Raw genomic sequence first — 23,242 nt, 5'->3', positions numbered from 1 at the left:
AAGAATTGTTTCCTCCATCTGAGGAGAGAGGGGGATACAAAGGATACCAAAAAGGATCCAAGTATCCTGGAGACTTGCACCAAAGCCTGGACTTTCATTCTTCCGGTCTTTGTTGACACTTCATACATGAGACAAGATCAAACAAGACGACGCGTGTCTAAGTAGCAGTAACGGCATCCTAGAGAGTAAGACTGATGCAAGAAAGATACTGTGAAGGAAACCTTTTTATCAAAAGATAAGAATTCTCAACTGACAAAATGCCGGGAATGATTAAAACACTCAGCCACCTGCATAAGCATTCCTAGTTTCTGTAACTTGGGTGGAAATCTGTGTTACAGTTCATAAACTAACAATCGCAACTGTGTTCGTACAATCCTTTATTGCACTTGCATGCCTTTCTTCCACCCATGCAACGCAGCCAGTTGAGACTGGCCACCCTTGCAGACTTTTATGCGCCAGCTATTGTTTTCCAGGGCCAGCCCATTACTACACCAACCCGGTATTTCACCAAGAGGTGCTGAAAACCAAAAGATTTTCTTACTGCTAAGGTGAGAAGCAGGTCGCTTCCTACTGCTTACAGTTCAGAACTACTTCTAACCTCCAGCGCTTTCAACCCCAGTATATGGCGACGATGAGGAAAACAAGCCGCTGCTGCCTAGCTAGGGAAAGCCGGGCCGGGCCGGGCGGTTGGCACCGCCACGCCAGGGGCCAGGGCCCAGGGGCCAGGGCCGGGTGCCAGCCACCGCCCGGGGCCCGAAGCGGCTGCTCGCCGCTGAAGCCGACGGCTCGGCTGTCAGAGAGGGGACGCTGCGGTGGCCGTCGCCAGCCGTGCGGCCAGCCGGGGGGAAGGCGAGGCGGGAGGGGGGGGGGGGCCGGGGCCGCGGCCGGGCCGCCACGGCTTTCGCTTTCGCCTTCCCGTCAGCCGGCCCTTTCTGGTTCCCCGCCGCCTTTCCCCGAAGTCACGTGGCGCGGCTGTTCCCGCCTCGGCGCTCCCCCTCCCGCCGCCGCCGCGCCTGCGCACTACGCCCGGCCGGGGTCGGCGGGGTGCAGCCGGGAGGCGGCCCCCGCGCGCACCGCGCCGTCGCGCTGGTCCCTGGGCAGGGTTGTCAGCGCGGCTCCCGGAGCCTTACCCGAGAGGTAAGGGGGAGGCACGGCAGCTGGCTCCGAAGGAGAGGGGGGGAGCGGCACGGCGGTGCAGTAACAGCTCCTCGGGGGCTCAGGCCGCGGGGTGCGCGCGGCGTGTAAGCGAACCTGTCGCGTCCTCAGAGCAGCCCCCCGCGGGCTAGCTTGCCGTCCTGGGCTGCCGTCTGGAGATGGCCCGCTGAGCTTTGCACGTCAGTGCCTTTCCTCCTGGGGCAGCGGGACTCATCTCCTCGCGGTCTCCGCTCCTGACAAGGTCGCCCCCCTTCCCGTGGGGACACCAGGACCGCACCGCCTCCCCCCCGGGCGGCAGCCCGGGCTTCCCTCGCCCCCGGTACCTCTGCTCACAAACCCTACTTCTTAGACGTCTGCTGGCTCCTTCTCAACGGCTGCACCTTCTCTCACACCTTTCCAGACTCCTAACACCGCCCGCTCCGAACGCTGCTCGGGAGCGCCACAAGCCGACAGAGGCGGAGGCCGGTCCCCGGGGACGGCGCTCACCCGGTTCTGCCTCGCCTGCCGTTGCCAGCGTCGCCGCGCCGCCGGACGGCCTTTCCCTAACAGGTGCAGCCTCTCTCTACGTTGTACGTGCGGTGCTTCTGCCGGCAAACCCTGCGCAACTATTAGGGGCAGCCGGCAGGCCCCGGCGGAGCTCGCCGGTGTGGCCGGCGGCCCCGGAGGCCAGGGGAGGGGGGGAGCGCCGCGCCGGGAACACCCCGCCTGCCCCACGGGGAAGGGAAGGGGCCGTGGGCGGGGCAGCCCGGCGCCGCCGCGCTCCCATTGGCCGAGGCCGCGGGGGCCGGGCTCTGATTGGCCCTGCCACCAGCCGCCAGCCCCGCGGCTCTGCGGGTATTTGTCGGCGCGAGCGAGGGTCGCGGCGCGGAGTGGAAGCGCGGCCTCTTCCCACGAGTAAGTGCGGGCGCCGCGCGCGCGCGGGTGGGTGGGTGGGTGACGGTCGCCAGCGGCTGCGGGGAGAGCGGGCCGGGGCTGGCAGGTCTACCCGCCCTCCCGGGGAGGGACACGCGGCGCGGGCTGGCCGAGCCGCCGTGGCGGGGGAAGGCGTGCCGGGTCGCAGGCGGCAGGGACGGCTGTCCCTCGCCCTTTGCTCCCGAACTGCCGCGCGTGGTTGGGCGGCGATCGCCCGGGAAGTCGGGAATGAGACGAAGAACGGAATTGCTAGGAGGCGGCGGGGTTTAAACGTGGTTAGAGCACAGCCAGGAAGGTGCCCGAGCTTAGCGGTGGAAGGCAGCCTCGAGCACGGGTGTTGCCGAAGCACGCAGACCCGCACAGCTGCAGATAAGGCCCTTTTCTCCAGAGGTGCACACGGACTGCGATGCTATTGCCCATACTCAAGGGAAGGCAGAACAGCAAAACGGCCTTTCTGTCCTACACCACCTCGCTTGTCAGTTTGTCAATGGCAGGCTGAGCCCTGTGTCCCACTATTGGTCTCTCTAATGCCTTCTCTACAAAAAGGTGCCGACTTACCACTTTTTCAGTGTTTCTCATCTTGCATCCCCAAGGGGTGCATTCGCTGCAATATCATATTGCACTGTAACCGGCTCTTTGGCTGGTTCTCTGCCACCGCTCCCAGGTCCTCTCCCAGTCTAGTCGCTTTAAGACACAGAGAGATTGGAGTACATCTTCGTTTAAGCACTAGGGAAAACAATGGACTAACTTCATGCATTGAGACAAATTCTTCCAGCTTTCCTCACCAATGTCATCTCTAACTGTTTGCCTTGATGCCACTACAGCATACTCAAGTGCTGTGTTACCTGTAGTCCAAATCCCATGCACATCAAAATCCTCAAAGCCCTCACTTTAAACATAATAGCAGTTTTTACTCTCATTTGCTTCTCATAGGTAGCATATGCCACTCAGCAGCTGAGGGAACTGACATGCAAACACTAATGAATTTGGCAGGAAGCCATGTATAAGATAGTCCTCCACCCCAGTGCTGCCCTGTTCCTTGCATAGGAACTGTCACCCTTTTTTAAAAGTTGCAGATGCAATTGGACTTGTGTCTCACCACCCATGTTCTCGGCCTGGACTGTTCCTTGGACATATCTTTACATGCCATTTCCGCTACAGGACACTAACCTGCAGCCCAGTGAGGAGATGGTAACTGGTCTGCAGCCAGAGGCCATACGTCAGAACACACAACCACTCTGTTATAGAACTGTTATTGTACAGCATGACTTCTCTCAGTCATGTTAGTTCATTTTAAGTAACCTGTGTCTGAAAATTTGATCGTGAGAACTAAAGCATATAGTAGAAAAAAACAGCTCCCAATACTTCTCCATTTAAACTTACTTGAGATCTAGTCCATTTTCAGAGCGTAAAGTGACGACGCACATAACACCTGAAAATGGGCCCCTAAAGGTTTCTTTGATTTTCCACTCACGCTTTTTCCACCTTGTAGCAGTGGGGAATACACCTGCACCAACAAAAGGTGAAACTCCACATACAGGGTCTTGATCCTGCAGAGTACAGGTATCAAACACATAGGTCCTCATTCCCATATCCCTACTAAGCAAGAGAGCAGTAACACTACCTGTACCCTAAATGCTGTGAAAAGGGCTTCAAAGGAAAAAAAAAAAAAAATTTTCATAGGGAAGGGTGATACAGCTTTGAGTTATTTTTCATGCAATAGCACACTCTCTTAATTTGCAATTTATTTTTTTTTTATTAAAACAAGCACAGAAGAAGTTGTATTTAGTTTTAATCATTAGCTTTCTACAGTTGTTACAGATGAAAATAAAATGGTTTTGTTTGCTGGAAATACTTTTCCTTCCTACTCCTCCAATTTTGCCATTGTTCATGAAAACTTTAAATGAGTTACTTTTCAGCAGTTTAGTCCAAATACTACTTAAACATTTACACTGATTTTTGTTTTGCCCTCCTCAGGATGACTCAGTGGTACCAGCTACAGCAACTTGATTCCAAGTTTTTGGAGCAAGTTCACCAGCTATACGATGACAGCTTTCCTATGGAAATCAGGCAGTACCTGGCACAGTGGCTGGAGAATCAGGATTGGTAAGCATAGAAATTGGCCTTCAGGTTGTGTGATAAGCAATGTTCTCGTACATGCTGTTATGGGCAGCAGAAAAACACTGGGGAAGCAAGCTGCTAGGTGAACCTTTGCTGGTAGGACACTTCAGTAGCTGTGTGGGTGCTATAGCCTGTGTTCCTGCCCCTCTTCAGGGCTTCCTAGAGGGGTCTGACACCTAGAGTAACAAGTGTACTATCTCATATTTCCCTTGGTTGGTCTCTAACAAAAGCAGCTGTTTTAAGATCGATCAGACCTTGGCAGCTCAGTCTCTCGCTGTTTGCAGACTTTGAGCTTTTGCCAAGATTTCTGTGCAGTGTCTTCTTTTAGAAGAGTGGTACAACATGCGCATGCATCAGGTTCACTTTTAGCTTCTTGATGTGCACGGAATGAGTAAATGAAGTTGCACAGAACATGGCAAGAATAATACAGAGAAACGCGACATTTCTATATCAAGGAAAGTAAAGTCAAAGTTGAGAGAATGAAACTGGCTTATGTTTGAAGGTAATTCTTGCTGATTGCATCTACTACAACTGGAGTTTGGGATTAAAATAAGCTACTCCTGTATGCATTTCTTGAATGCTCTATTGAAAGTGTTTTTAATAGAAGCATGCCTTAAATTATTCTAGGGAACATGCAGCCAACAACGTATCTTTTGCTACGGTGTTATTCCATGACCTGCTGTCACAGCTGGATGATCAATTTAGTAGATTCTTGATAGAAAACAACTTTTTACTGCAACACAACATAAGGAAGAGCAAACGTAATCTTCAGGTATGGCTGGGGTATATGCCTATACATTTGCCTGAATTGCTTCAATAGTGCAATTGGATGCCTCTAAGCAAACTACCCTACTGCGAGAGATTTTCACAGAGAATGTGTGAGAATCCTAATTTAAAAGTCAGAATTCAAATGTGGCTCCATTTTTGTTTTAATTGGCTAGAAAGTTACAGTTTCATTACCAGTACAGATACATTTTCTGAGAACTCTAGAAAAAGAGAAAGTTGTAGTTTGTAAGGTGTTTACTATATGTATTTGGAGCACTTACTCGAATGTAGTTTCACTTACCCCACCACTTCCCCAGCTGGTTTCATCAGTGTCCTAATAAGCTTCTGATGCAGAAGAAACACGGGGGAAGGACTTCTTCCCATATAACTGCAGAACTACATTTAATAGCAAAGGACTTGTCATTAGACAGCACTTCTGTGCATCATATTCTACTGACAAAGAAAAGGGCCAAAGCAATTGGTAGTGAGTGACAATGCAGAACATACCCTTAGTGGACTTAATTACTTTCATTAGTCAGACCTCGCTTCCTCCCTGTAGGGCTCTATGCCAGAGGATCTTCCATAGAGTCACCTTCTCCACAGTCTATTTCCCACACACCTAGCTTCTCCTCAACACAAGTCAGTGACTAGGGGACCGTTTTCTGAAGAGAGGAGAACATGACCAGGCTGTATTTATCTGCTAGTAACTATAGATCAGCAAGGAAAAGTCAGTCAAGAAGGCTGGTACAGCTCAGCAACCCCCTGGGGCAGCACCATCCTGGGCCAAGAAGGGCAGTGCTCAATCCAGAGCATGTTTCAACTTTGTATGCATGTAGAACAGTAAGGTTGAATTTGTATCCAGCCTTAACTATGCATTTATAAATCACAGCTAACATATCTCCTTTAGATCACTGTGCAAGAGCTGTACCTGTCAAACTAGAACAAGCGCCCTTTAAATCCAGCAGCTATACTTCAAAGGTGTGGAAGGGTGGCTCGAGAGAGAGGATGAGCTCTCTCTAGGACTGCAGGGTAGTATCTCACTTCTCCCAGTAATGCCTCTGACCCTTTCCTGTTGTTTTGTGCTAAGTCCCATCTCTTTGTACACTAATGAACTTAAATAGAAACTCATTTTTGGACATGGTTGTAGCTGTCACACTCCCTGTAGTCTTGGAGCATGCTATGAGCAGTATGTGCCCTGAGGGTCACACACAGTCACCCGCTAATCTTTTTGCCAGTCGGTTTACTGAAGGACAAGAAATTATGGGCATGAACTTTAACAATAGACTGTCTCTAATGCCAGGATAACTTCCAAGAAGACCCAATACACATGGCAATGATCATCTACAACTGTCTGAAAGAAGAGAGGAAAATACTGAACAGTGCCCAGTTGTCAAATCAGGTAACAGTCTTGGAATGTCTACTGCAGTTGTATCTACCCTTTCCTATTATTTGGGACAGGGGGAGTGGAAGAAGACTGGAAGAGGAAACAGACTGTCCTCTCTCTGCTCAGCAATATGTTTCTTAAAGACAGAAGAGTGAACACTCTATATGTACCAGCTGGACAGTGTGGCTTGTTTGTGCTGTATGAAGCATTTGGAGGGGAGATGGCCAGGATGTAATTTTTATGCCTTGAGTGATGTAAAAGCTATACATTTTTTTAATGCTTCTGTACTATAGCCTGATGTGCTCATCAAATTTTATTACAGTTTAATAATTAGTGCTTGTCTTATTTCTCCAGCAAGATTTTAGCTTTTTTCTTTGCATTTTACTCCTTAATTTACTCTGTATTAAGCAACTGAGCCTTGGTGCTTCTCTGGACTGTCTCTCTGGGAAAATGATGCATTGTTCTCCTTCCCAGTTATCTCCCAAGTATTTCTTTCTATTTTTGTTTTTTAAAAGAAGCCCATTTCTTTCCTCTGAACCATAGGTAAAGCCATATTCTTCTCCTTCCTCATCTATTCTCTGATTTTTCATCTTCTTGCTTTTTCCTTTGCAAGGAGAACTGTTTTGTAATAAAAAAAAATTCTGCAGTTGGGAAAGGCATGCAAACTATATAGCTAGATGTAATCTACTTATGTAGTAGTAAAGTGATGACTAACCGAGCATGTTAGGTTCTGATACTTACATACTTCCCTTTAGGGCAAGTTTTTGAATGCGTAGTGTTAGAGTGAGAGCAGCACTCAGGCACAGGCTTTCAACAAGGGTCCTAATGCAGCTGTGTCCAGAACAGCTCCTCTAAAAATGTGACTCTGACAAAGCCCTTGCAGCTGCAGCACAGCTGTTCAGTTTCTGTTCTGGCAGCATGCAATATATTTGGGTCATCAAAAAGAGAAATAAGTCCTCCTATACTTACTGTTGGCAGTAGGTACAACACCATGCCCTACCTCTGCTTTCTGGTAAGTGTTCTCATTTCTCAAAGCTGAGAAGATAAAATGCAGAGCAGGCACAATTAAAAGCATCATAAAAACCAAAGGAGAATCCTGAATGTTAGAGTATGCTTAGATTGCTGTAATAGTCTGACTTAAATCTATGATGGGGGACCTTTGGCAGTTTACCAAAAGAAATACTTTAGATGACCTTAGTGTAAGTTGAAGTGTTAATCAGAGCAATAATGCATACCTGACTGTCCCACATTGGAGGAACAGCAAGTTTTTAACACCAATAGTACTGTTAATGTGTGGAACAGAAAATCCTGTCTTTCAAATTACTGCAGTTCTCCCTGAGTGATGTCATGCAATAAACTGAGGCATTGAGAGGTATTGAGATCAGCTTTCAAAGAAACTATACAGAGATATAAAATGTGCTCAGATCCCTTGTAGGAAAGAAACTGCACACCAGGTTACCCCATTTGCCTATACACAGACCTATCTTGTTCTGGCTCTTAGCCTGTTTCCCCCCATATCTTGTATAGATGAATCTAATACTTGATGTCATCCAGCCTAAAGGGTTGTTGTTTTCTTGAGATTTATTTAGAAGATACATGAAGATAAGCAAACAAAATAATGGATTTGTGCAGAGACAAAATGGAATATGTTTATAGCTTGTATTGCTATGATGAAAAAATGCAGCATTACCACACAACAGGCATTTTTAATCCTCCCTTGTTTCTTGCAAATTCACCTGACCTCGATTTTAAATTATAAGACCTTAGTATGATTTATCAGAACAAGCCATACTTCATCATGTTGTTTGTCAACAAAAGCCACTAAGTTACATTAATGGAAAAAGTATTTGCTGTCATGCGTCACTCTGGATTGACTTCTGTTGTTGTTCTACTTGCTTCCCTCAGATGGAAGTGGGGAGCATACAGAACACTGTGATTGGGATGCTGGACAAACAGAAGGAGCTTGATGCAAAAGTTAAGGCTGTAAAAAACAGTGTTATAGTAAGTATAGTATAACTATTTAAAGTACTGTTTGTTGCTTCACATATGTTGAAAAGCTTTCAGTACATAAACTTCCTAAAATGACAAAAAATAATGGAATGGCTTGGTTTTCAAGTCTATAATGAGTGATTGTCTGAAAAGAGAAAGTAATTATTTATCAGTAGCACCATAATACACATTGGGATTTGACTGGTTTAGCAAGATCAAATTTCTTGTGCCTAAATCTTAACAACATTTTACCTATCTGAAATACTAGCAACTGAAAAAACCCTCTTAAGAAATCATATACTGACCAATTTCTTGTTAACTAGAAGATAGATTTTCATTTAGTATATAGATGGTTATTGTCTTAACAAATACTGTCATGACAGAAAGCTTTTCTCCAAGCAATATCCAAGAATTTGAAATCTTGTTTAAAATTCTATGTGCTGTTCCAAGTTTTTCTACTGTAGCCTAGGTTCTCGTAAACTCTTAAACTCTCCTAAACTTATATGGCTAGACAGTAAGGGCTTTTTGGTATTTTATAATTAACAGATTTTAGTTAGCTGAGAAGAGGGAGGGAGAGTGAATAGAAGGTGATTAAGTTTAGGGATATTTCCTGTTAGGGAGTTCCAGGAAAAGGCATTGCTACAAAACTGGACTTCGTCTCTGTAAAGGGCTGGTACCAGCCAGTTCCTAATCAGAAGTAGTCTTGCATTACATGAAAGTATTGAATAATTGTGGCCACCTTCATTTGTGCCTTATAGGATGTGGAGCAAGACATCAAGACATTAGAGGATATGCAAGATGAATATGACTTTAAATGTAAAACCTTGCAGAATAGAGGTGAGTATCAAGGACATACCCTATTGCATATGGTTTGTAAGAGTAAATTCTGCTGTCTTATGTCAGGAAACTAAACCTAACGATATGCGGCCAAACTTACAGGTAATGTCCCTCCTTCATTAATTCTGCTTTATGCTAAAACCTGAATTCCTGAAAAATGCATTCTCTGCATCTGTCTGTTCTGACAAGAGCCTCTTTATTAACGCAGCATTCCTTTGTCCTTTACGTCCCTTTGCTACTAGAAATAGCAAACCCTATAGACTTTGACTTGTTCAACCATACACCTAAATAGTTAAGTTTAGGCTTCTCTGCCATATTGTATTTCACAAATGCCTTCCTGCTTCAAGTTTTGTAGGCTTTTGTGTACTGAGGGAAGCACATGCAGCTCTAAGTCCACACTGGTTTCATTATATAGATCTGTCTCTCTTTTTCACTACTTTGTTCTAGAAAAGGCTTCAGCTTCCAACACAAATTGACAGTTGACTGTCCCTCAGAAGAGGGACACGTTCAGAAGATACTAAGGGGAGCATTGAGCCACAGTCTTGCTCTTTGTACTTGGGGGCAGGTAGCACTTCCGTGAGGCAGATGGGAACCTCTAACTTAAGGTCAGTAGGCAGCAGAGGTAGTAGCTACGGTGACTATGTAGGATCTGTCAGCCTGGGCTACCCTCAGGAGGCTGTAAACATCCTCCCTTGAAATAACAGTTAACATCTGTTGCCAGGTTGAGTAATATGAACGATTCATGTCTGAAGTCAGCATGACAACAAATAGCTCAGTGTGTATCTTTACACAATGTAATCACTATTTTAAATCAAGTTCTTGCTCTGAAAAGCAAGCAAATTTACATCTCAATTACTGGGATAGTGGCTTTTCCTTACATTAGTGCTTTAAGTATAGACTGTGTCCTTTCAGAAGGGGGAAAGGAGGAATAAAAAAAAAAAAAATCTAGGAGACAGTAAATGTTTCCTCTCTTAAGCTTTAAAAATATACTTCGCTTGACATTAGCCAGGCAGGTCACCTCCTCCCCGCAGTGTTTCTGCCACCCATACTTCAGCACTCCTTCAGCCTCACCTTCACAATTGGGATTTATTTTACAGAGCTTGAGTCCAATGGTGTGTCACAGGAGGAATTCAAGAAAGAACAGATGAATCTCAAGAAGATGTTTTTATCACTTGACCTCAAGAGAAAGGTAGCGCTCAAGTTTTCTTTCAGAAGGCAACAGCACTTCATTTTGAACATATGTTCATTTTCATTGGATTGACATAACAAATTATGCAAAAGAAAACTTTTCTACTACTTTCAGTTGAACTAAGATTTCATTCTTTCCATCCTGACTGAAAATCTAGGATCTCTGTAAGCAATTTTATTTCTCTTCTAGCAACCTTTATCAAACTGTCAGGTAAAGCTAAAAGAACAATGAAAGGAAAAAGATGTCATATCTTGAGGAAAACACTGATTTAAAAAATGGTGGCTATATTAGAGTTAAATGTGCTTACTCTCATTGCAGTGCTCAAATCTACAGCAAGCACTGGGTGATCCCAGATATACACTTGGGACTTGGATGCAAGACACTAGCTCTTCAGAATTCAGCAATACTGAATATGCTTTGTTTCTCCACTTAATCTAGCAAATACCCCAGCTAAAAAGAAGAAGGTGTTTTTAGAAAACATGATGTGTTGACAGAAACTATTACTTCGAGGTTCTTGCAGAGTTTTGCAAGACAGATAGCATGAGCTAAAATAGTACTTATTTTCCTGTATGAAGTATTTTTAATAAACAGGGTAATTTAATATTCTCCATAGGAAGTGGTGAACAAGATAGTACAGCTGCTGAACACCACAGAGCACACACAGAGTGCTCTTATTAATGAGGAGCTGGTGGAGTGGAAACACAGGCAACAGACTGCATGCATTGGTGGCCCACCCAACGCCTGTCTTGACCAGCTACAGAACTGGTAAGTCTCTAGTCAAGGACTGCACTGGACAGGAACTTGAACTGTGTTATGAAGGAACACCAGATCTGTGAAATAGACTGATTATTTACATTACACATTTTCATTCTGTCACAGCGTAACTACATTTCATTGATTTTATTAGCTTACCACATTTGCAATGAGCGGGAAGTGTTCTTTGTGCACTGCCTAGTCCAAAGGCACAGTCACCTGACTGGTGTCTCAGCATTATTACAATACAAAAACATGCTAAAAGTAATAAGATTGTATAATTGTAGGTTCACCATTGTTGCTGAAAGTCTACAGCAAGTTCGTCAGCAGCTCAAAAAGCTTGAGGAGCTGGAACAGAAGTTTACCTATGACCCTGATCCCATCACAAAAAATAAACAAGTTCTGCAGGACCGAACATACAGTCTTTTCAAACAACTCATCCAGAGGTAACAGTCAAGACGGGTCTTTTTGTGTTTGCATAAATAAATGGATGGAGAGCACCTTCCCTTCTGTTCCCTCAATATTTCCTGCATGCTAACTTTGCATTTTCTGAGGTTTTCCTAAGTTTGTCACAAACATTAAACTAAATGACCATTTTTGAGATTTAGCCTATCTAAGGTTTCCACAGGTTTAGGCCCATGGAAAGGGTTTGTGATCAGTCATCATTTAAGTTCGGAGAAGCTACACTACAGCGTGCATTGATTACAAAATCAAACTTCTAGTTTGTTAGTCCATTTCTTGCTTTAAGATTCAGCCCTGCAAAGTTCAAGTAAATGGAGGCAAGAAACCATCTGCATGAAGCTATGCCCAAGATAAATACTAGATTCTCCAACCCTTTGTCTCTGGACACATCCTCCTTGTCTCCAGCATAGGGAGGCCAGCCCTACCTCTGTATATTCTCTATGATGCAAGTTACTGTAACTGGTAGTTGCCCCACGTAAGATCAGAGTCCCATTCTGTAGACATACAGTAGACAAAAATTAATGCTGCAGAAGACTTGAATCTAGCAGACAGGAGCTGGGGCTTAGATACAGTAGGTAACATCCTGTTACGGAGGGCTAGAACACAGGTGTCCAGAGTCCCATTCAAATGCTTTGACCACTAATCTCCAATTGCAAGACACAGGTACTGCCTTTCAATGAAGCAAAGGCAATGAGGAAGAGCTGTAGAAGTTCAGCTGCTGTTTAGTTATCTTGCCTGTGAGTATAGTGGAAGGAAAAGTCTCCATGCTGCCTAGGTAGAAATACTTCAGGAGTTATGTCTATACAGCACAGTGCTACACAAAAAGTGCCCGAGACAGCAACAGTTTGGGGTGTATCAGAATAGGTTAGCCTCAGGATTTTGCTTTGTGGGGTTAGCTAGCCCTTGTCAAATCCCCAGCTAGCTTATCTAGCCCTTGGGCACACATTGTTATGTAGCACTGTCGCACAGCACTGTAACCATAAGAATTTAGCAAGCACTGCAAATGGCAAATGAAGCAACACTCCTCACTTCGATTATGCTAGTTACATCACAGTGTTTACATGCTGTTTGATTTCAGGGAAGTTTGAGGTAGCACTCTGCCTCCTCAAGCCATCGGTGTATTTAGGAAAAGCCAACCCTTATGAAATCACTTTATACTTGGAATATTTCTAGCCCCATTGATACAAATGAAAGAAACCAGCGCACAGACCTCTGTGTAGACTGAAACTGAATGAATGAAGTCTATAGTACTACTGGTAAATCGCCATTCTTTTAAAGTTCACTTTTAATGTAATTTCTTATTCCTTAAAGACAACATTGATAAATCAAAGTCCCTTTGATCTGTTCTTTCCATAGCTCCTTTGTGGTAGAGAGGCAGCCTTGCATGCCAACACATCCTCAGAGGCCATTAGTCCTGAAGACAGGAGTACAGTTTACTGTAAAGCTGAGGTATGTTTTCCCCTTCCCCCTTCTTGTTTTGTGGTAAGCCTTTCATGTCATTGACTTCCTACAGCTGAGAGGATTGCACATCTTATACTGTAGTCCAAGTGCTAAGGTCAGGAGGAGGAAAGTGCCACGTGGCAGGGGGATATCTTTTAGCAAAGTTTAACTTGCATTCAGCTTTTACCCTTTACCAGAAGTGGGGGGGTATTGAGAGAACCTGTCTTTTGCAATTTCAGTTATTAAAAAAAAAAAATTCTCTTTCCAGATTGCTGGTGAAATTGCAGGAGTTGAACTACAACTTGAAAGTGAAAGTTTTATTTGATAAGTACGTTGCATTTTTCTCATCCCTGTGTACGTTAATGGTAAGCAGTCCCCATGTTCAGAAATCCAAAAGGCAGTCATAGTGTTGAGTTGGCTAGAAGCAGGCTGGTTCTCCATGGCAGCAGGTATATCCTCCCTTTTTCTTACCCATGCCTTTGCTCTAAATCTCCCTCTGCTGTTAGAGACATGTCACAAAGTACAGACAGCCTCAGCTTCTTGCCACCAGTTCCACTCAGGTGTGCTGAGGAGAGCTCACTACTGCTAAATCAGTCTATGCACAGAGCAGCACTTGGACAGCATGTGCACTGCAAAACCACTTCTCTGTTGTGGGTGTTTCACTTGGCCTAGCACTAGATGAAAGCGTAGCATCAAACTCCACTGTTTCCAGTCACATAATTCAGCCTTGTCTTTAAAATATCTTACTTTTTGGGTAGCCTCTAGTGAGGAATCTGGCTATCCTAAAGCTGTTTTTGAATTAGGGGTATAAACAGTCTACCTGTGACATGTTCTCAATTAGTGAAAAACTTAAAGCAATCTAAACAGTCTACTACCAGTCTTTTGTAAGCAAGTTCAGCTTTTTGCAAGCACTACAGTTCAGATGAATTTAGCACTTTAAGGGCAGGGGAAGAAATGTAACAGGCCCTCCAAAATAATGATAGTGGCTGTGCTTTTAAGAAAGCAGGTGGGTTTTTGTCTTCCCATTCAAGCTTTTAGGGGGCATTCTGTTCACTTGAAACAGCTCTGGGGTCCAGAAACTTGCAGGGAGTGGGGAAAAGGAAAAGAAATTCTTAGGTGGATGTGTGAGCTGAGGCTTTGAGAAGTGCACCAGATATAATGCACCTCAGTAAAATTGTGAGTGGTAGGAAAACTGATTCAAGTGATGCAGCAATTTATTCAACAAGTTGTATGGTTTGAAAGCAGATTTAGAATGACAGTACTGTGTAGGGTTTTTTTCTCAGAGCAAGAGTTAAAACCTGTGTAGTAAAAGAAAGGACTTTCTTTGATTATAAAGCCCCCATAGCAAAATTTAAGCCTCAGTAAGAGACAGCCTGTGTAGCACAATATGTATTTTGACTGCTTAAACCAATGGCCTCCTCTTTTACACAAAATATTTCACAGAAGCATTTTGCCAGTTCTCAGTCAGCTGTCAGCTACTAAAACAAACATGCACATTTTCTCTGTGGCAGAATCTTGAAAAGATTTGTCTTTTCTTTTCGTTGACAGAGATGTGAGTGAGAAGAACTCCGTCAAAGGGTATGTGACATCACAGTTTGGTATGTTAATATTGGGTTCTTTCAGTGAATTTGAGACTTAATTCTTTTCTCTCTCTCTTTTTGAAGGTTCAGGAAATTTAATATTTTGGGAACAAACACAAAAGTAATGAACATGGAAGAATCTACTAATGGAAGTCTAGCAGCAGAATTCAGGCACTTGGTAGGGTTTTGTTGTGTTTTTTTTTTTCTTTTATTGACACATCCATTTAATTTTGTGGGTAGAGGGTGTGGTAGGAAGGAAACAAATTGCTTTTGTTATTGAAGTCATTGTTCACCGTTGTGTAAGAGGAACTATGATCATCTCTCCTTCTTTGTTCTTCCCTTTTTGAAGTATTTGGCCTGTTTCAATTGAAATGCTATTGCTTTTGTCACTGAAACAGGGCCAGAAATGCAAATAAGAGTATTTGTTGCCATACAGCTTATGTTGCAATGAGTTCTTTGGAGGAAGGAGAAAAAGAAAACCTAGAAATGCTGTTTTGGGCCTTTCAGAGGAAGGCCCATAGGTAGGAAAGCTTGGGGTAGTTTAAGAACTTTGAGTCTGGAAGATGAAAGTTGTCTAGGAGTGGGCAGCTACAAGAAATTCAGTGCTTTTAGCAGACTACATAACACTTTTGATCTGAAGATTGTGAGATAAATCAGATTGGTTCCATCATTACTAACAGGAAAGGAAAAATGCAAGTCCTGAACCAGTGAACATGGAAGTCTCCCTTCCTCATCCAGAACAGACACTGTCTGGAGTTTATTGTCCAATTCAGAGAGGTACTTTGATAAAAGAGTATTTCATCTGATCCTTCCTGATTTCACACTGCTTCTGTTCTTATAAGGCCTCTTTACATAAAGGCATTACATTATAGCAGTGCAATATCTATTTTCACAGATGAATAGTTTATAAAAGAGCAGTAGTTACCTACAGTTTAATCCTTTGGCTTCCACAGCTTAGAACTAAATAGAATCAGACACTAATGCAGCAAGCTTGCATACAGTTGAGCAACTAGGGCATGCAAACATTTCCATCCTCTACCACTTGCATATGTGGCTGAGGTAAATGAGTGATGGGTTTTGGTTTTTTTTGTTGTTTGTTTGCAGCAACTGAAAGAACAGAAAAATGCAGGAAGCAGAACAAATGAGGTAAGCTGCACTAACCTTGTTTGTAAAGCTTTTGCATAATACTAAAAAGGCATTCAGGCTTTCAAGATAATGCTCTGCTCAGCCCCCTGAAGAAATACACAGGATGACAGATCAATAGGAAAGGACTTCAGCGTTTCTAGGAAGTGATCTGTGTAGGAGGTGTCTAGAAGTGAGAACTACTACCACAATGGTGTCCCTTTGGACTCTCCCTCATTGGTATCTAGCTTTAACAGGACTTTCTGGCAAAGACAGATTTTTCTTTGGCTTCTAGGTAGAAGCCAAAAAAACCCAACAAAACCCTGCCATTCTAACAGGCAGTTTTAGGAAGTTAGCATTGTCACTTGACTTTGGCTTGTGTTGTGGTTTAACCCCAGCCAGCAACTAAGCACCATGCAGCCACTCACTCACTCCCCCCCCACCCAGTGGGATGGGGGAGAAAATCAGGAAAAGAAATAAAACTCATGGGTTGAGATAAGAATGGTTTAACAGAACAGAAAAGAAGAAACTAATAATGATAACACTAACAAAATGACAACAGTAATAATAAAAGGATTGGAATAAACAAATTATGCACAATGCAATTGCTCACCACCCACTGATCGACGCCCAGTTAGTCCCCAAGCGCAATGCTCCTGCCCCCCACTCCCCGCCGTTCCTATACTACATGGGACGTCCCATGGTATGGAATACCCCTTTGGCCACTTTGGGTCAGCTGCCCTGGCTGTGTCCCTTCCCAACTTCTTGTGCCCGTCCAGCCTTCTTGCTGGCTGGGCATGAGAAGCTGAAAAACCCTTGACTTGAGACTAAACATTACTTAGCAACAACTGAAAACATGAGTGTGCTATCAACATTCTTCTCATACCCAACTCAAACATAGCACTATACCAGCTACTAGGAAGACAATTAACTCTATCCCAGCTGAAACCAGGACAACTTGTAAAGTGTTTCTGAAGTCTACAGCAAGTAATCTTGGGCAGAAAAGGTTTTTCCCCATGATAAATCCCCTTACCTTCCCCCCAAGCAATTTTCAGTCCTTGAAAGGTTTTGTTTGTTTTTTTAAAGGGTCCTCTCATTGTAACTGAAGAGCTTCACTCTCTGAGTTTTGAGACGCAGCTGTGCCAGCCTGGCTTGGTAATAGACCTAGAGGTATGTCTTAGGTGAATCAGATGGACTTAAATTCCTGTATGTCACTCATGCTGACAATCTAAACTATCTTTTTATTTTTTAAGTACTGGGATATCAAGCATTTTCAGTTTTTTCAAAATATATGAATGGCACCTCACAACATCTCTGTATAGACACATACAGTGAGAATGCTGTCAAATTTCTGGGTAAATAAGAGTAGATGTGCTTTGCAAAGTGTCTGATAACCAGCCCTGTGTTTTAAGCTCTCTAGATACCGCTTTCCGTTTATTTCAGAAGCAATATGCTATGAACTCTACCGTTAATATCAGTGCTATGACTGACACTAAATGAAAGTCTTAATCAGACAAAAATCACCTAAGTCTTTCTAGTACTTCATCATGCTGACATTTTCTCCCCTACATACAAACTGTGAGTGAAAAAGTTAAGACCATGCAAGCAGGGAATTACAATGGAAATTGGTTTGTGGGTAATCTAGAGGAGGACTGCAGCAGCAGTACAGGATAGTCTGACATGTTTCCTTTTGGGTCACTTTCAGACCACCTCCCTTCCCATTGTTGTGATCTCAAACGTGAGCCAGCTTCCAAGTGGATGGGCTTCTATCTTATGGTTCAACATGCTGTCTACTGATCCCAAGGTATTTGAAAAAAAAAACTTATATCAGAAATACTATGTGTAATTTTTAAGCATTGTCTGTATACAAGTGGCTGCTGCATTTTTTTCCATGCATATGACTCTTAATGGCCTTCAAGTGTAGAGAGAGGCACAGTGACTTACTTCCCTATCCTAAACAGAGCAATGTTTGAAACCCATATAAGGATTGTATATGTTGTATTCAGTATATGCAGTACACAGCAAGAGGCCAAATAAACATTCAAGAATTCAAATACAGTGCACTTGAGTAATCTAGGAATTCTACCCACTGGGAGAAGACATGTCCAAAGCAGAGTCCCCGAGATTACTTTTCCTGGTTAAAAGCGCCTGTCAGAATAGCAGCCTGCTTTTGCAGAGTTGTGTCAAGCTGACGTCTGTTCTTAAATCTGCATTTTGTTTTGGCAATACACTTTCGTAAATTCAAATGGCATTCCGAAATTAACGTTTATTAACCATAGATTGTATTTTTCCCTTCCATTCCAGAACTTGTCCTTCTTTCTGAATCCACCTTATGCAAAGTGGTCTAAACTTTCTGAAGTTCTGAGTTGGCAGTTTTCTTCTGTAACAAAGAGAGGACTTAATGCAGATCAGCTGAACATGTTGGGAGAGAAGCTACTTGGTATGGTCTGCTTCCATCACAGATGGCCTGTTTGAATTTAAGCTAATTCTACATCTTTTCTGCATTCTATTTTAAGTTTTCATTTCCTCTCACACCTTTTCCCCTCATACAATATCGCTTTATAGCAATGAAGTGTTCTTCAGTTTTCAATATGGTAGAGTTTGTAAATGAAGGTCAGGTCGTGAAAAAAATCTGCAGTTCTAACTTAAGAGTTCTATGCATTAGGGCAGTACAGATTGGAGCTACTTCTGCCTTTTAAAGAGCTACAGAAGTAATGCACATGCTTAGTCAATCTTTGAGATGGCTGTTTCTAGGCATTTTTTTGGTTTTGTTTTTAACTCCATCTCCATTTATTTTAACTTCATGCATGCCCCCAACTACAGTGGGGGTTTACTCTATCTGCATAAACACAGTTGCAATACCAAAGTGCAAACACTATGAAACTATTGAAGGATATCAAATTGAACATCTCCCAGATGAGAGTCCTTAGTAAAAGCCTAATCAACCATGAGTTTTGTTTCCAAACTCCTTGTCAGTTTGCCTGATAGGCAGGACACTTGACACTGCTAATGAGTTTGCATAGTAGACCCTAGATAAAAATACTGTTGATTCAGTGTATTCCACTCACCTTAAGTTTCAGGAAGCATTTAAATTTAAAGGGATTTGACATTAGTGGGTCTAGGTGGTAAGTACAGCATTCCAGTCTAATTCCCCTTCCTCTGATTTCCCCAAGACATAAGATCTGACAAAAAGCTTACTGATTTAATAGATTACTTTTCAGAGTTCTGCAAGGAGAGTAATTTTTTTAGTTTAATTAACCATCATGAAAACAAAGTGACCACTGACATATTTCTATGGTCAGCTTGCATTTGAGAGCTTCAGAGATTTTTGTCAAGCTCTGGTAACAGTAGGGATGCTATTTAAATCTTATCTCTACAGCTAAAAGTATTTCACCACCAGAAAAAATCCAGGTAGTTGAACATTATATATTCAGGATTCCTTAGTGCAGGGGGACACAGAATCTAACAGGGTGCCAGGATACAACTCACCTGCTGCTTTTGTGATGTGAAAGTTGACAGAATCTTGGTCTCTAACACTAGCAGCATCAGAAACAAGCTCCCTAATCCAATTTATGTTTAGGGATATGAGAGGGAAAAGCAGCATATTTCTGACTTTATTGAAATCCATAGCATGATATGTAACTAAGAATTTGGCTCTGAATACAGTCAGGGTCTGCAAAGCTCTAGCTGCTGTAGTCACAGCATAGGATTTTCTTTGTGGCTTGGATGTGGTTGTGAAACACTGTTGACATAAGAAGGCAGTGGGAAATGATTGCAACAGGAATGAGATGAGACTGTGTTTGGGGTAGACCTAGAAGTCAGAGAGCTTCTGGGGCAAAAGCCTACAAGCCACCAGAATCAAGACAGGAAAGTGCTTAATCTCAGAAGGATATTGTAGGGTCTGCTGAGCTCCTACTGAAAAGCTTATGGGTTGCAGTTTTCTTGTTTTGCTGGAGAAGAGATGTTCAAGATTTCAGTCTCCTTCCTGGAAGCTTTTTGGAACTGGCAAGTGTTAGGAGTAGCATAGCATAGAAAGTGTCAGAATGAATTGGTGCCCATTACGCAAGGTCTGTTTAAATACATTTGGTCATTCTGATGCAGTGAACTTCTCCAGAGGGAAACTTTGCAAGCTCTCCCTGTACTAGCTGTGAAAATACAGTAGCCTTCCATTTCTTTTCTTTCTTAGTCCAACAGCTCAGAGGTGTAAATAAACACTCAGAACTTAGTGCTATAAGGACCTTCCTTTCAGCCTTACTAAGTAACTTACGGAACATAACTGAATTCAATTTATTCTGCTCAGGGCCAACAAGCGGAGGATCTCATGATGGCCTTATTCCTTGGACAAGATTCTGCAAGGTATGAACACAGTTTAAAAATTGAGATGGAAGAGGGAGTTTTGTCTTTGTTGTGGGGTTTGTTTGTTGTGGGGTTTTGTTGTTGTTGTGGTTTGGGGGTTTTTCAGGGTGCTTTTTTTTTTTTTTTCAGAAGTGTACCCTAGTTATTCTAGAGCTTACATGATTGTGGGAGGTTTTGGTGGTAAGGTTAAAGTAGCAGCAGCAGGAGGAAAAACAGCTTGTGATAGCAAGGAGTAGGTGATTTTGAGATTGCTTTTGAGCCATGTAAACTATATAGGAAAATGCATGTTTCAAACACAGTATCTTCATTATTATTAATGCAGTTGCTTTTAATAGAATAGTTCTCGATTTTTAACTATTACAGAAAGTGTCAAAAAAACCAGCAAGGTAAACAATTCTTCTCTGTCATAGTGAAGGACATTTCCCAGACCAGGGGCAACTAGATTAGGGTAAGGATTAGCACAGGGCAGCCAAGAGGGTCAGCATGATGGCAGAAAGCCGCATAATGAGATTTCATAACCATGGCTGCAGCAAGACAGGAAGACTCTTCACATTTTCTTTGGCTTTAGACCCTGAACTGGTATAGATAAGCAGGAGATGACAGCAGGCACGAGCAGACTCCAAGGGGAAGAGCAAAGCTCTGGTGACCTACAAGCACTCAAGTTCATTAATGTGGGTGTCTCACAAGGGATTGAAATCTTAGTCAGAACAGAAAGTGTCTCTAAGCTATTCTGCTAGCCAGCCTGGCAGAAAGCCCCATGGGATGGTTTGGATATCCAAGAGCTCCGATAAGGACAGTGGCCAGGCAAGAACCAGAGCCCTTTCTCTGCTCTTAGACCAGTGTCATTGCATGAGAGGCGATGGATCATATGTTTGTAGGTACTGTAGGCTCAGGCAGGCATTTCTCTTACACTGCCTCTTGCCTTAAGATTCAGTACATGCTTCATTCCCAATAGTTTCTGTCCTTCTGGAGTAGAGAAGCAGAAAAGGAAAAAAAAAAAATCATTAAAAGAATACAGGGAGAGTGGGAAAGAAGAAAGAGGGGAGAAAAATGCAAGAACAAGTAGATGCTGAAAGGATTGACAGCTTGCTTTCTCTCTGCTTAACAAAACTGACATTACATTATCCCTGTTCTCCCCCTCGTACCCTCCACCTTTCCATATTCTGAATTTCAGGAAAATATAAACGATAAAAATTTCCCCTTTTGGCTGTGGATTGAGGGAATCCTGGAGCTTATTAAGAAACACCTCCTGTGTCTCTGGAATGATGGGTAAGACATGAGTGAAGTTAACAAAGATGTGGTCATTGCCTCTGACCTCTCATTTAGACTAGCAGTTGCATCCTCAGGTTGTGAGGTTGTCTGTGCAGATAACTTCAGAACTTGCAACCAGAAAAGTCTGAGGCAAATGAATTCTAGTAGTGAGGAAGCCTCTAATGAGGCAACTGTTTAAAGCAAAAACGTCAGATGACCAAGCTGTCCCATTTAAGTCACAGAGCAGGGCTTTGAATGTTAGAATTATTTTTTTTTTGCCTCTGCTCCTGCTGCAGGTAGGTTCTTTCCACACCCCAGAACAGAGCCTCTTTTGTGTTTGACAGGGAAGACTGAAGTACAACAAAGCATAAGTCATAAAGTCATCATCCGTCTTAAAAAAAAAAACAAAAACAAACAAACAAACAACAAAAAAACCCCCACAAACCAAAGGAAAAAAACCCCACAACCAAAAACCAAACCAAAGACCTACCCACAAGCCAACATTATCGTGAGCCTCCTGTAGGTGGCAGCAGCCAGACTCTGAACTTCTATATCTTCAATATGAGTCCAGAAAGTAGTCTTTACTGATTTTAATAGAGTATATTAAGCAGTAAGACTCTGCCAGATGGAAAACGAGTTCTGTTTGCCCTTTAATACTGGTTTAGTAAACTTTCGACTGTGGTATTGCCAATTTTAGAAGTAATTGCTGCCAGAAACAAGTTTAGCCAAGGTCACAATCCTACATTTTAGGTTTAGCCACATTATGAAACCCTGTCAGTAGCACACTTACAGTGGAGCATCCTAGTATCCCACAGGTCTGCAGGATCTACATCAGGATTGCTCTGTCTTGCTACATTCAGCAGCAGGCTTCAAATTATTACCCCCTAGCTCCAGATGAGTTCTGTCAAAGCCCTTTATAGTACAAGCCTTGTTTCACTGCCTAAAACCTACATATTTCTTAGCTAAGTGGACACCGGTGCAGTGGGAACTTTTCCCACCATTATTGAAGCAAAATTGCAGTTCTGTCCTATTTGGTGTTCCGCCTCAGTATGGCTGTATGCCTACAGGATTGGGTTTGTGGCTTTGATAGTATACAGTCTTGAATAGCATTACTCATTGCTCTCAGTTATGAGAGCAATCCCCTGTTTAGGGTTTAACAGAAGGAAGAGGTGCAAGTTAAATCCTGAATGTCATCAAAACCAGAAATTCAGTACTATTAGTTTTTCCTCTCTGTTGGCTTTATTGGGTAGTCACAGATCTTTGTTTCTTAGAAAGGCAAAAAGGGAAACTGAAGGGAAAACTCTTGCCAACTGTAAAGATACTTGAGTGGGAAAGAGACAAATATATAGGATTCATTAGGATAGAGATGCTCCTTGTATACAAAAGATTAAGTATTACAGCCTCAAGAACACTTGCCTTTCTTCATACTCGAGGGCTGGGAAGGCAAAAGACTTTCATTATACACAGGATATTTACCACCCAACACATTTGTTACCTAAAGCATGCCATTTCAAACAAACAAACAAAAAAAACAAAAAAACCCCAACAAAACATGACAGCTTACATCATCTGAAATTCTAAGCAAATTCATGATTATTTAGTAGTTTTTGTGCAAAAAGCACTTCCCTTATCTTAATGTGCAGGACAGTAGTGCTCCTTAAAACTTCATTATTGATGGAGTATTTTGAGGAATAAGAAGCAGTGCAAAGGAATTCTGACCTTTTTAAAAAGCAGTTGGGGTTTGACCAGGGTTATGCCCTAGTGCTAGCTTGTACAACTCCCTCCCCAGTACCTGTTCAGACCAATCCATTTCTTATAATTACCACATGGGCCTCCTTGCCTGCCTACACAGTGACATTTGCTGAGCATAGTGAATTTGGGGCGGTGAAGTCACACAAGCTTAACAGCTCATCTAGAAAATGTGCA

The 23,242-nt window shown here is 43.0% G+C and overlaps 1 protein-coding gene across 4 annotated transcripts in view; it reads left to right on the top strand.

The window, feature by feature from the left end:
* The first annotated feature begins 1,011 nt into the window (after nt 1-1,011).
* The window catches only part of STAT1 (signal transducer and activator of transcription 1), a 33,656-nt gene continuing 11,425 nt past the window's right edge, over nt 1,012-23,242 (top strand). For 2 of the 4 annotated variants that reach the window (XR_012650412.1, XM_075028011.1), the window contains exons 1-20: nt 1,013-1,137; nt 1,556-1,704; nt 4,045-4,173; nt 4,816-4,960; nt 6,254-6,352; nt 8,243-8,338; nt 9,085-9,163; nt 10,261-10,352; nt 10,966-11,117; nt 11,393-11,551; nt 12,924-13,016; nt 13,276-13,335; nt 14,556-14,585; nt 14,672-14,765; nt 15,692-15,733; nt 16,796-16,879; nt 17,415-17,513; nt 18,014-18,149; nt 20,010-20,065; nt 21,240-21,334. Coding sequence is in view for 3 of the 4 variants with exons in the window: in XM_075028011.1 (XP_074884112.1) it covers nt 4,046-4,173; nt 4,816-4,960; nt 6,254-6,352; nt 8,243-8,338; nt 9,085-9,163; nt 10,261-10,352; nt 10,966-11,117; nt 11,393-11,551; nt 12,924-13,016; nt 13,276-13,335; nt 14,556-14,585; nt 14,672-14,765; nt 15,692-15,733; nt 16,796-16,879; nt 17,415-17,513; nt 18,014-18,149; nt 20,010-20,065; nt 21,240-21,334 (1,739 nt within the window). In the remaining variant the exon portion in view is untranslated. Of the gene's footprint in view, nt 1,138-1,555; nt 1,705-1,950; nt 2,050-4,044; nt 4,174-4,815; nt 4,961-6,253; nt 6,353-8,242; nt 8,339-9,084; nt 9,164-10,260; nt 10,353-10,965; nt 11,118-11,392; nt 11,552-12,923; nt 13,017-13,275; nt 13,336-14,555; nt 14,586-14,671; nt 14,766-15,691; nt 15,734-16,795; nt 16,880-17,414; nt 17,514-18,013; nt 18,150-20,009; nt 20,066-21,239; nt 21,335-23,242 lie in introns of those variants that run through there. The other 2 variants (XM_075028009.1, XM_075028010.1) reach the window with 2 other exon arrangements.

This window comes from Buteo buteo, chromosome 5 (assembly GCF_964188355.1).
Source record: "Buteo buteo chromosome 5, bButBut1.hap1.1, whole genome shotgun sequence".
Classification (NCBI taxonomy): Eukaryota; Metazoa; Chordata; class Aves; order Accipitriformes; family Accipitridae; genus Buteo; species Buteo buteo.
Note: the sequence above shows the minus strand (reverse complement) of the source record. Positions and strands in the feature narration are given on the sequence as shown.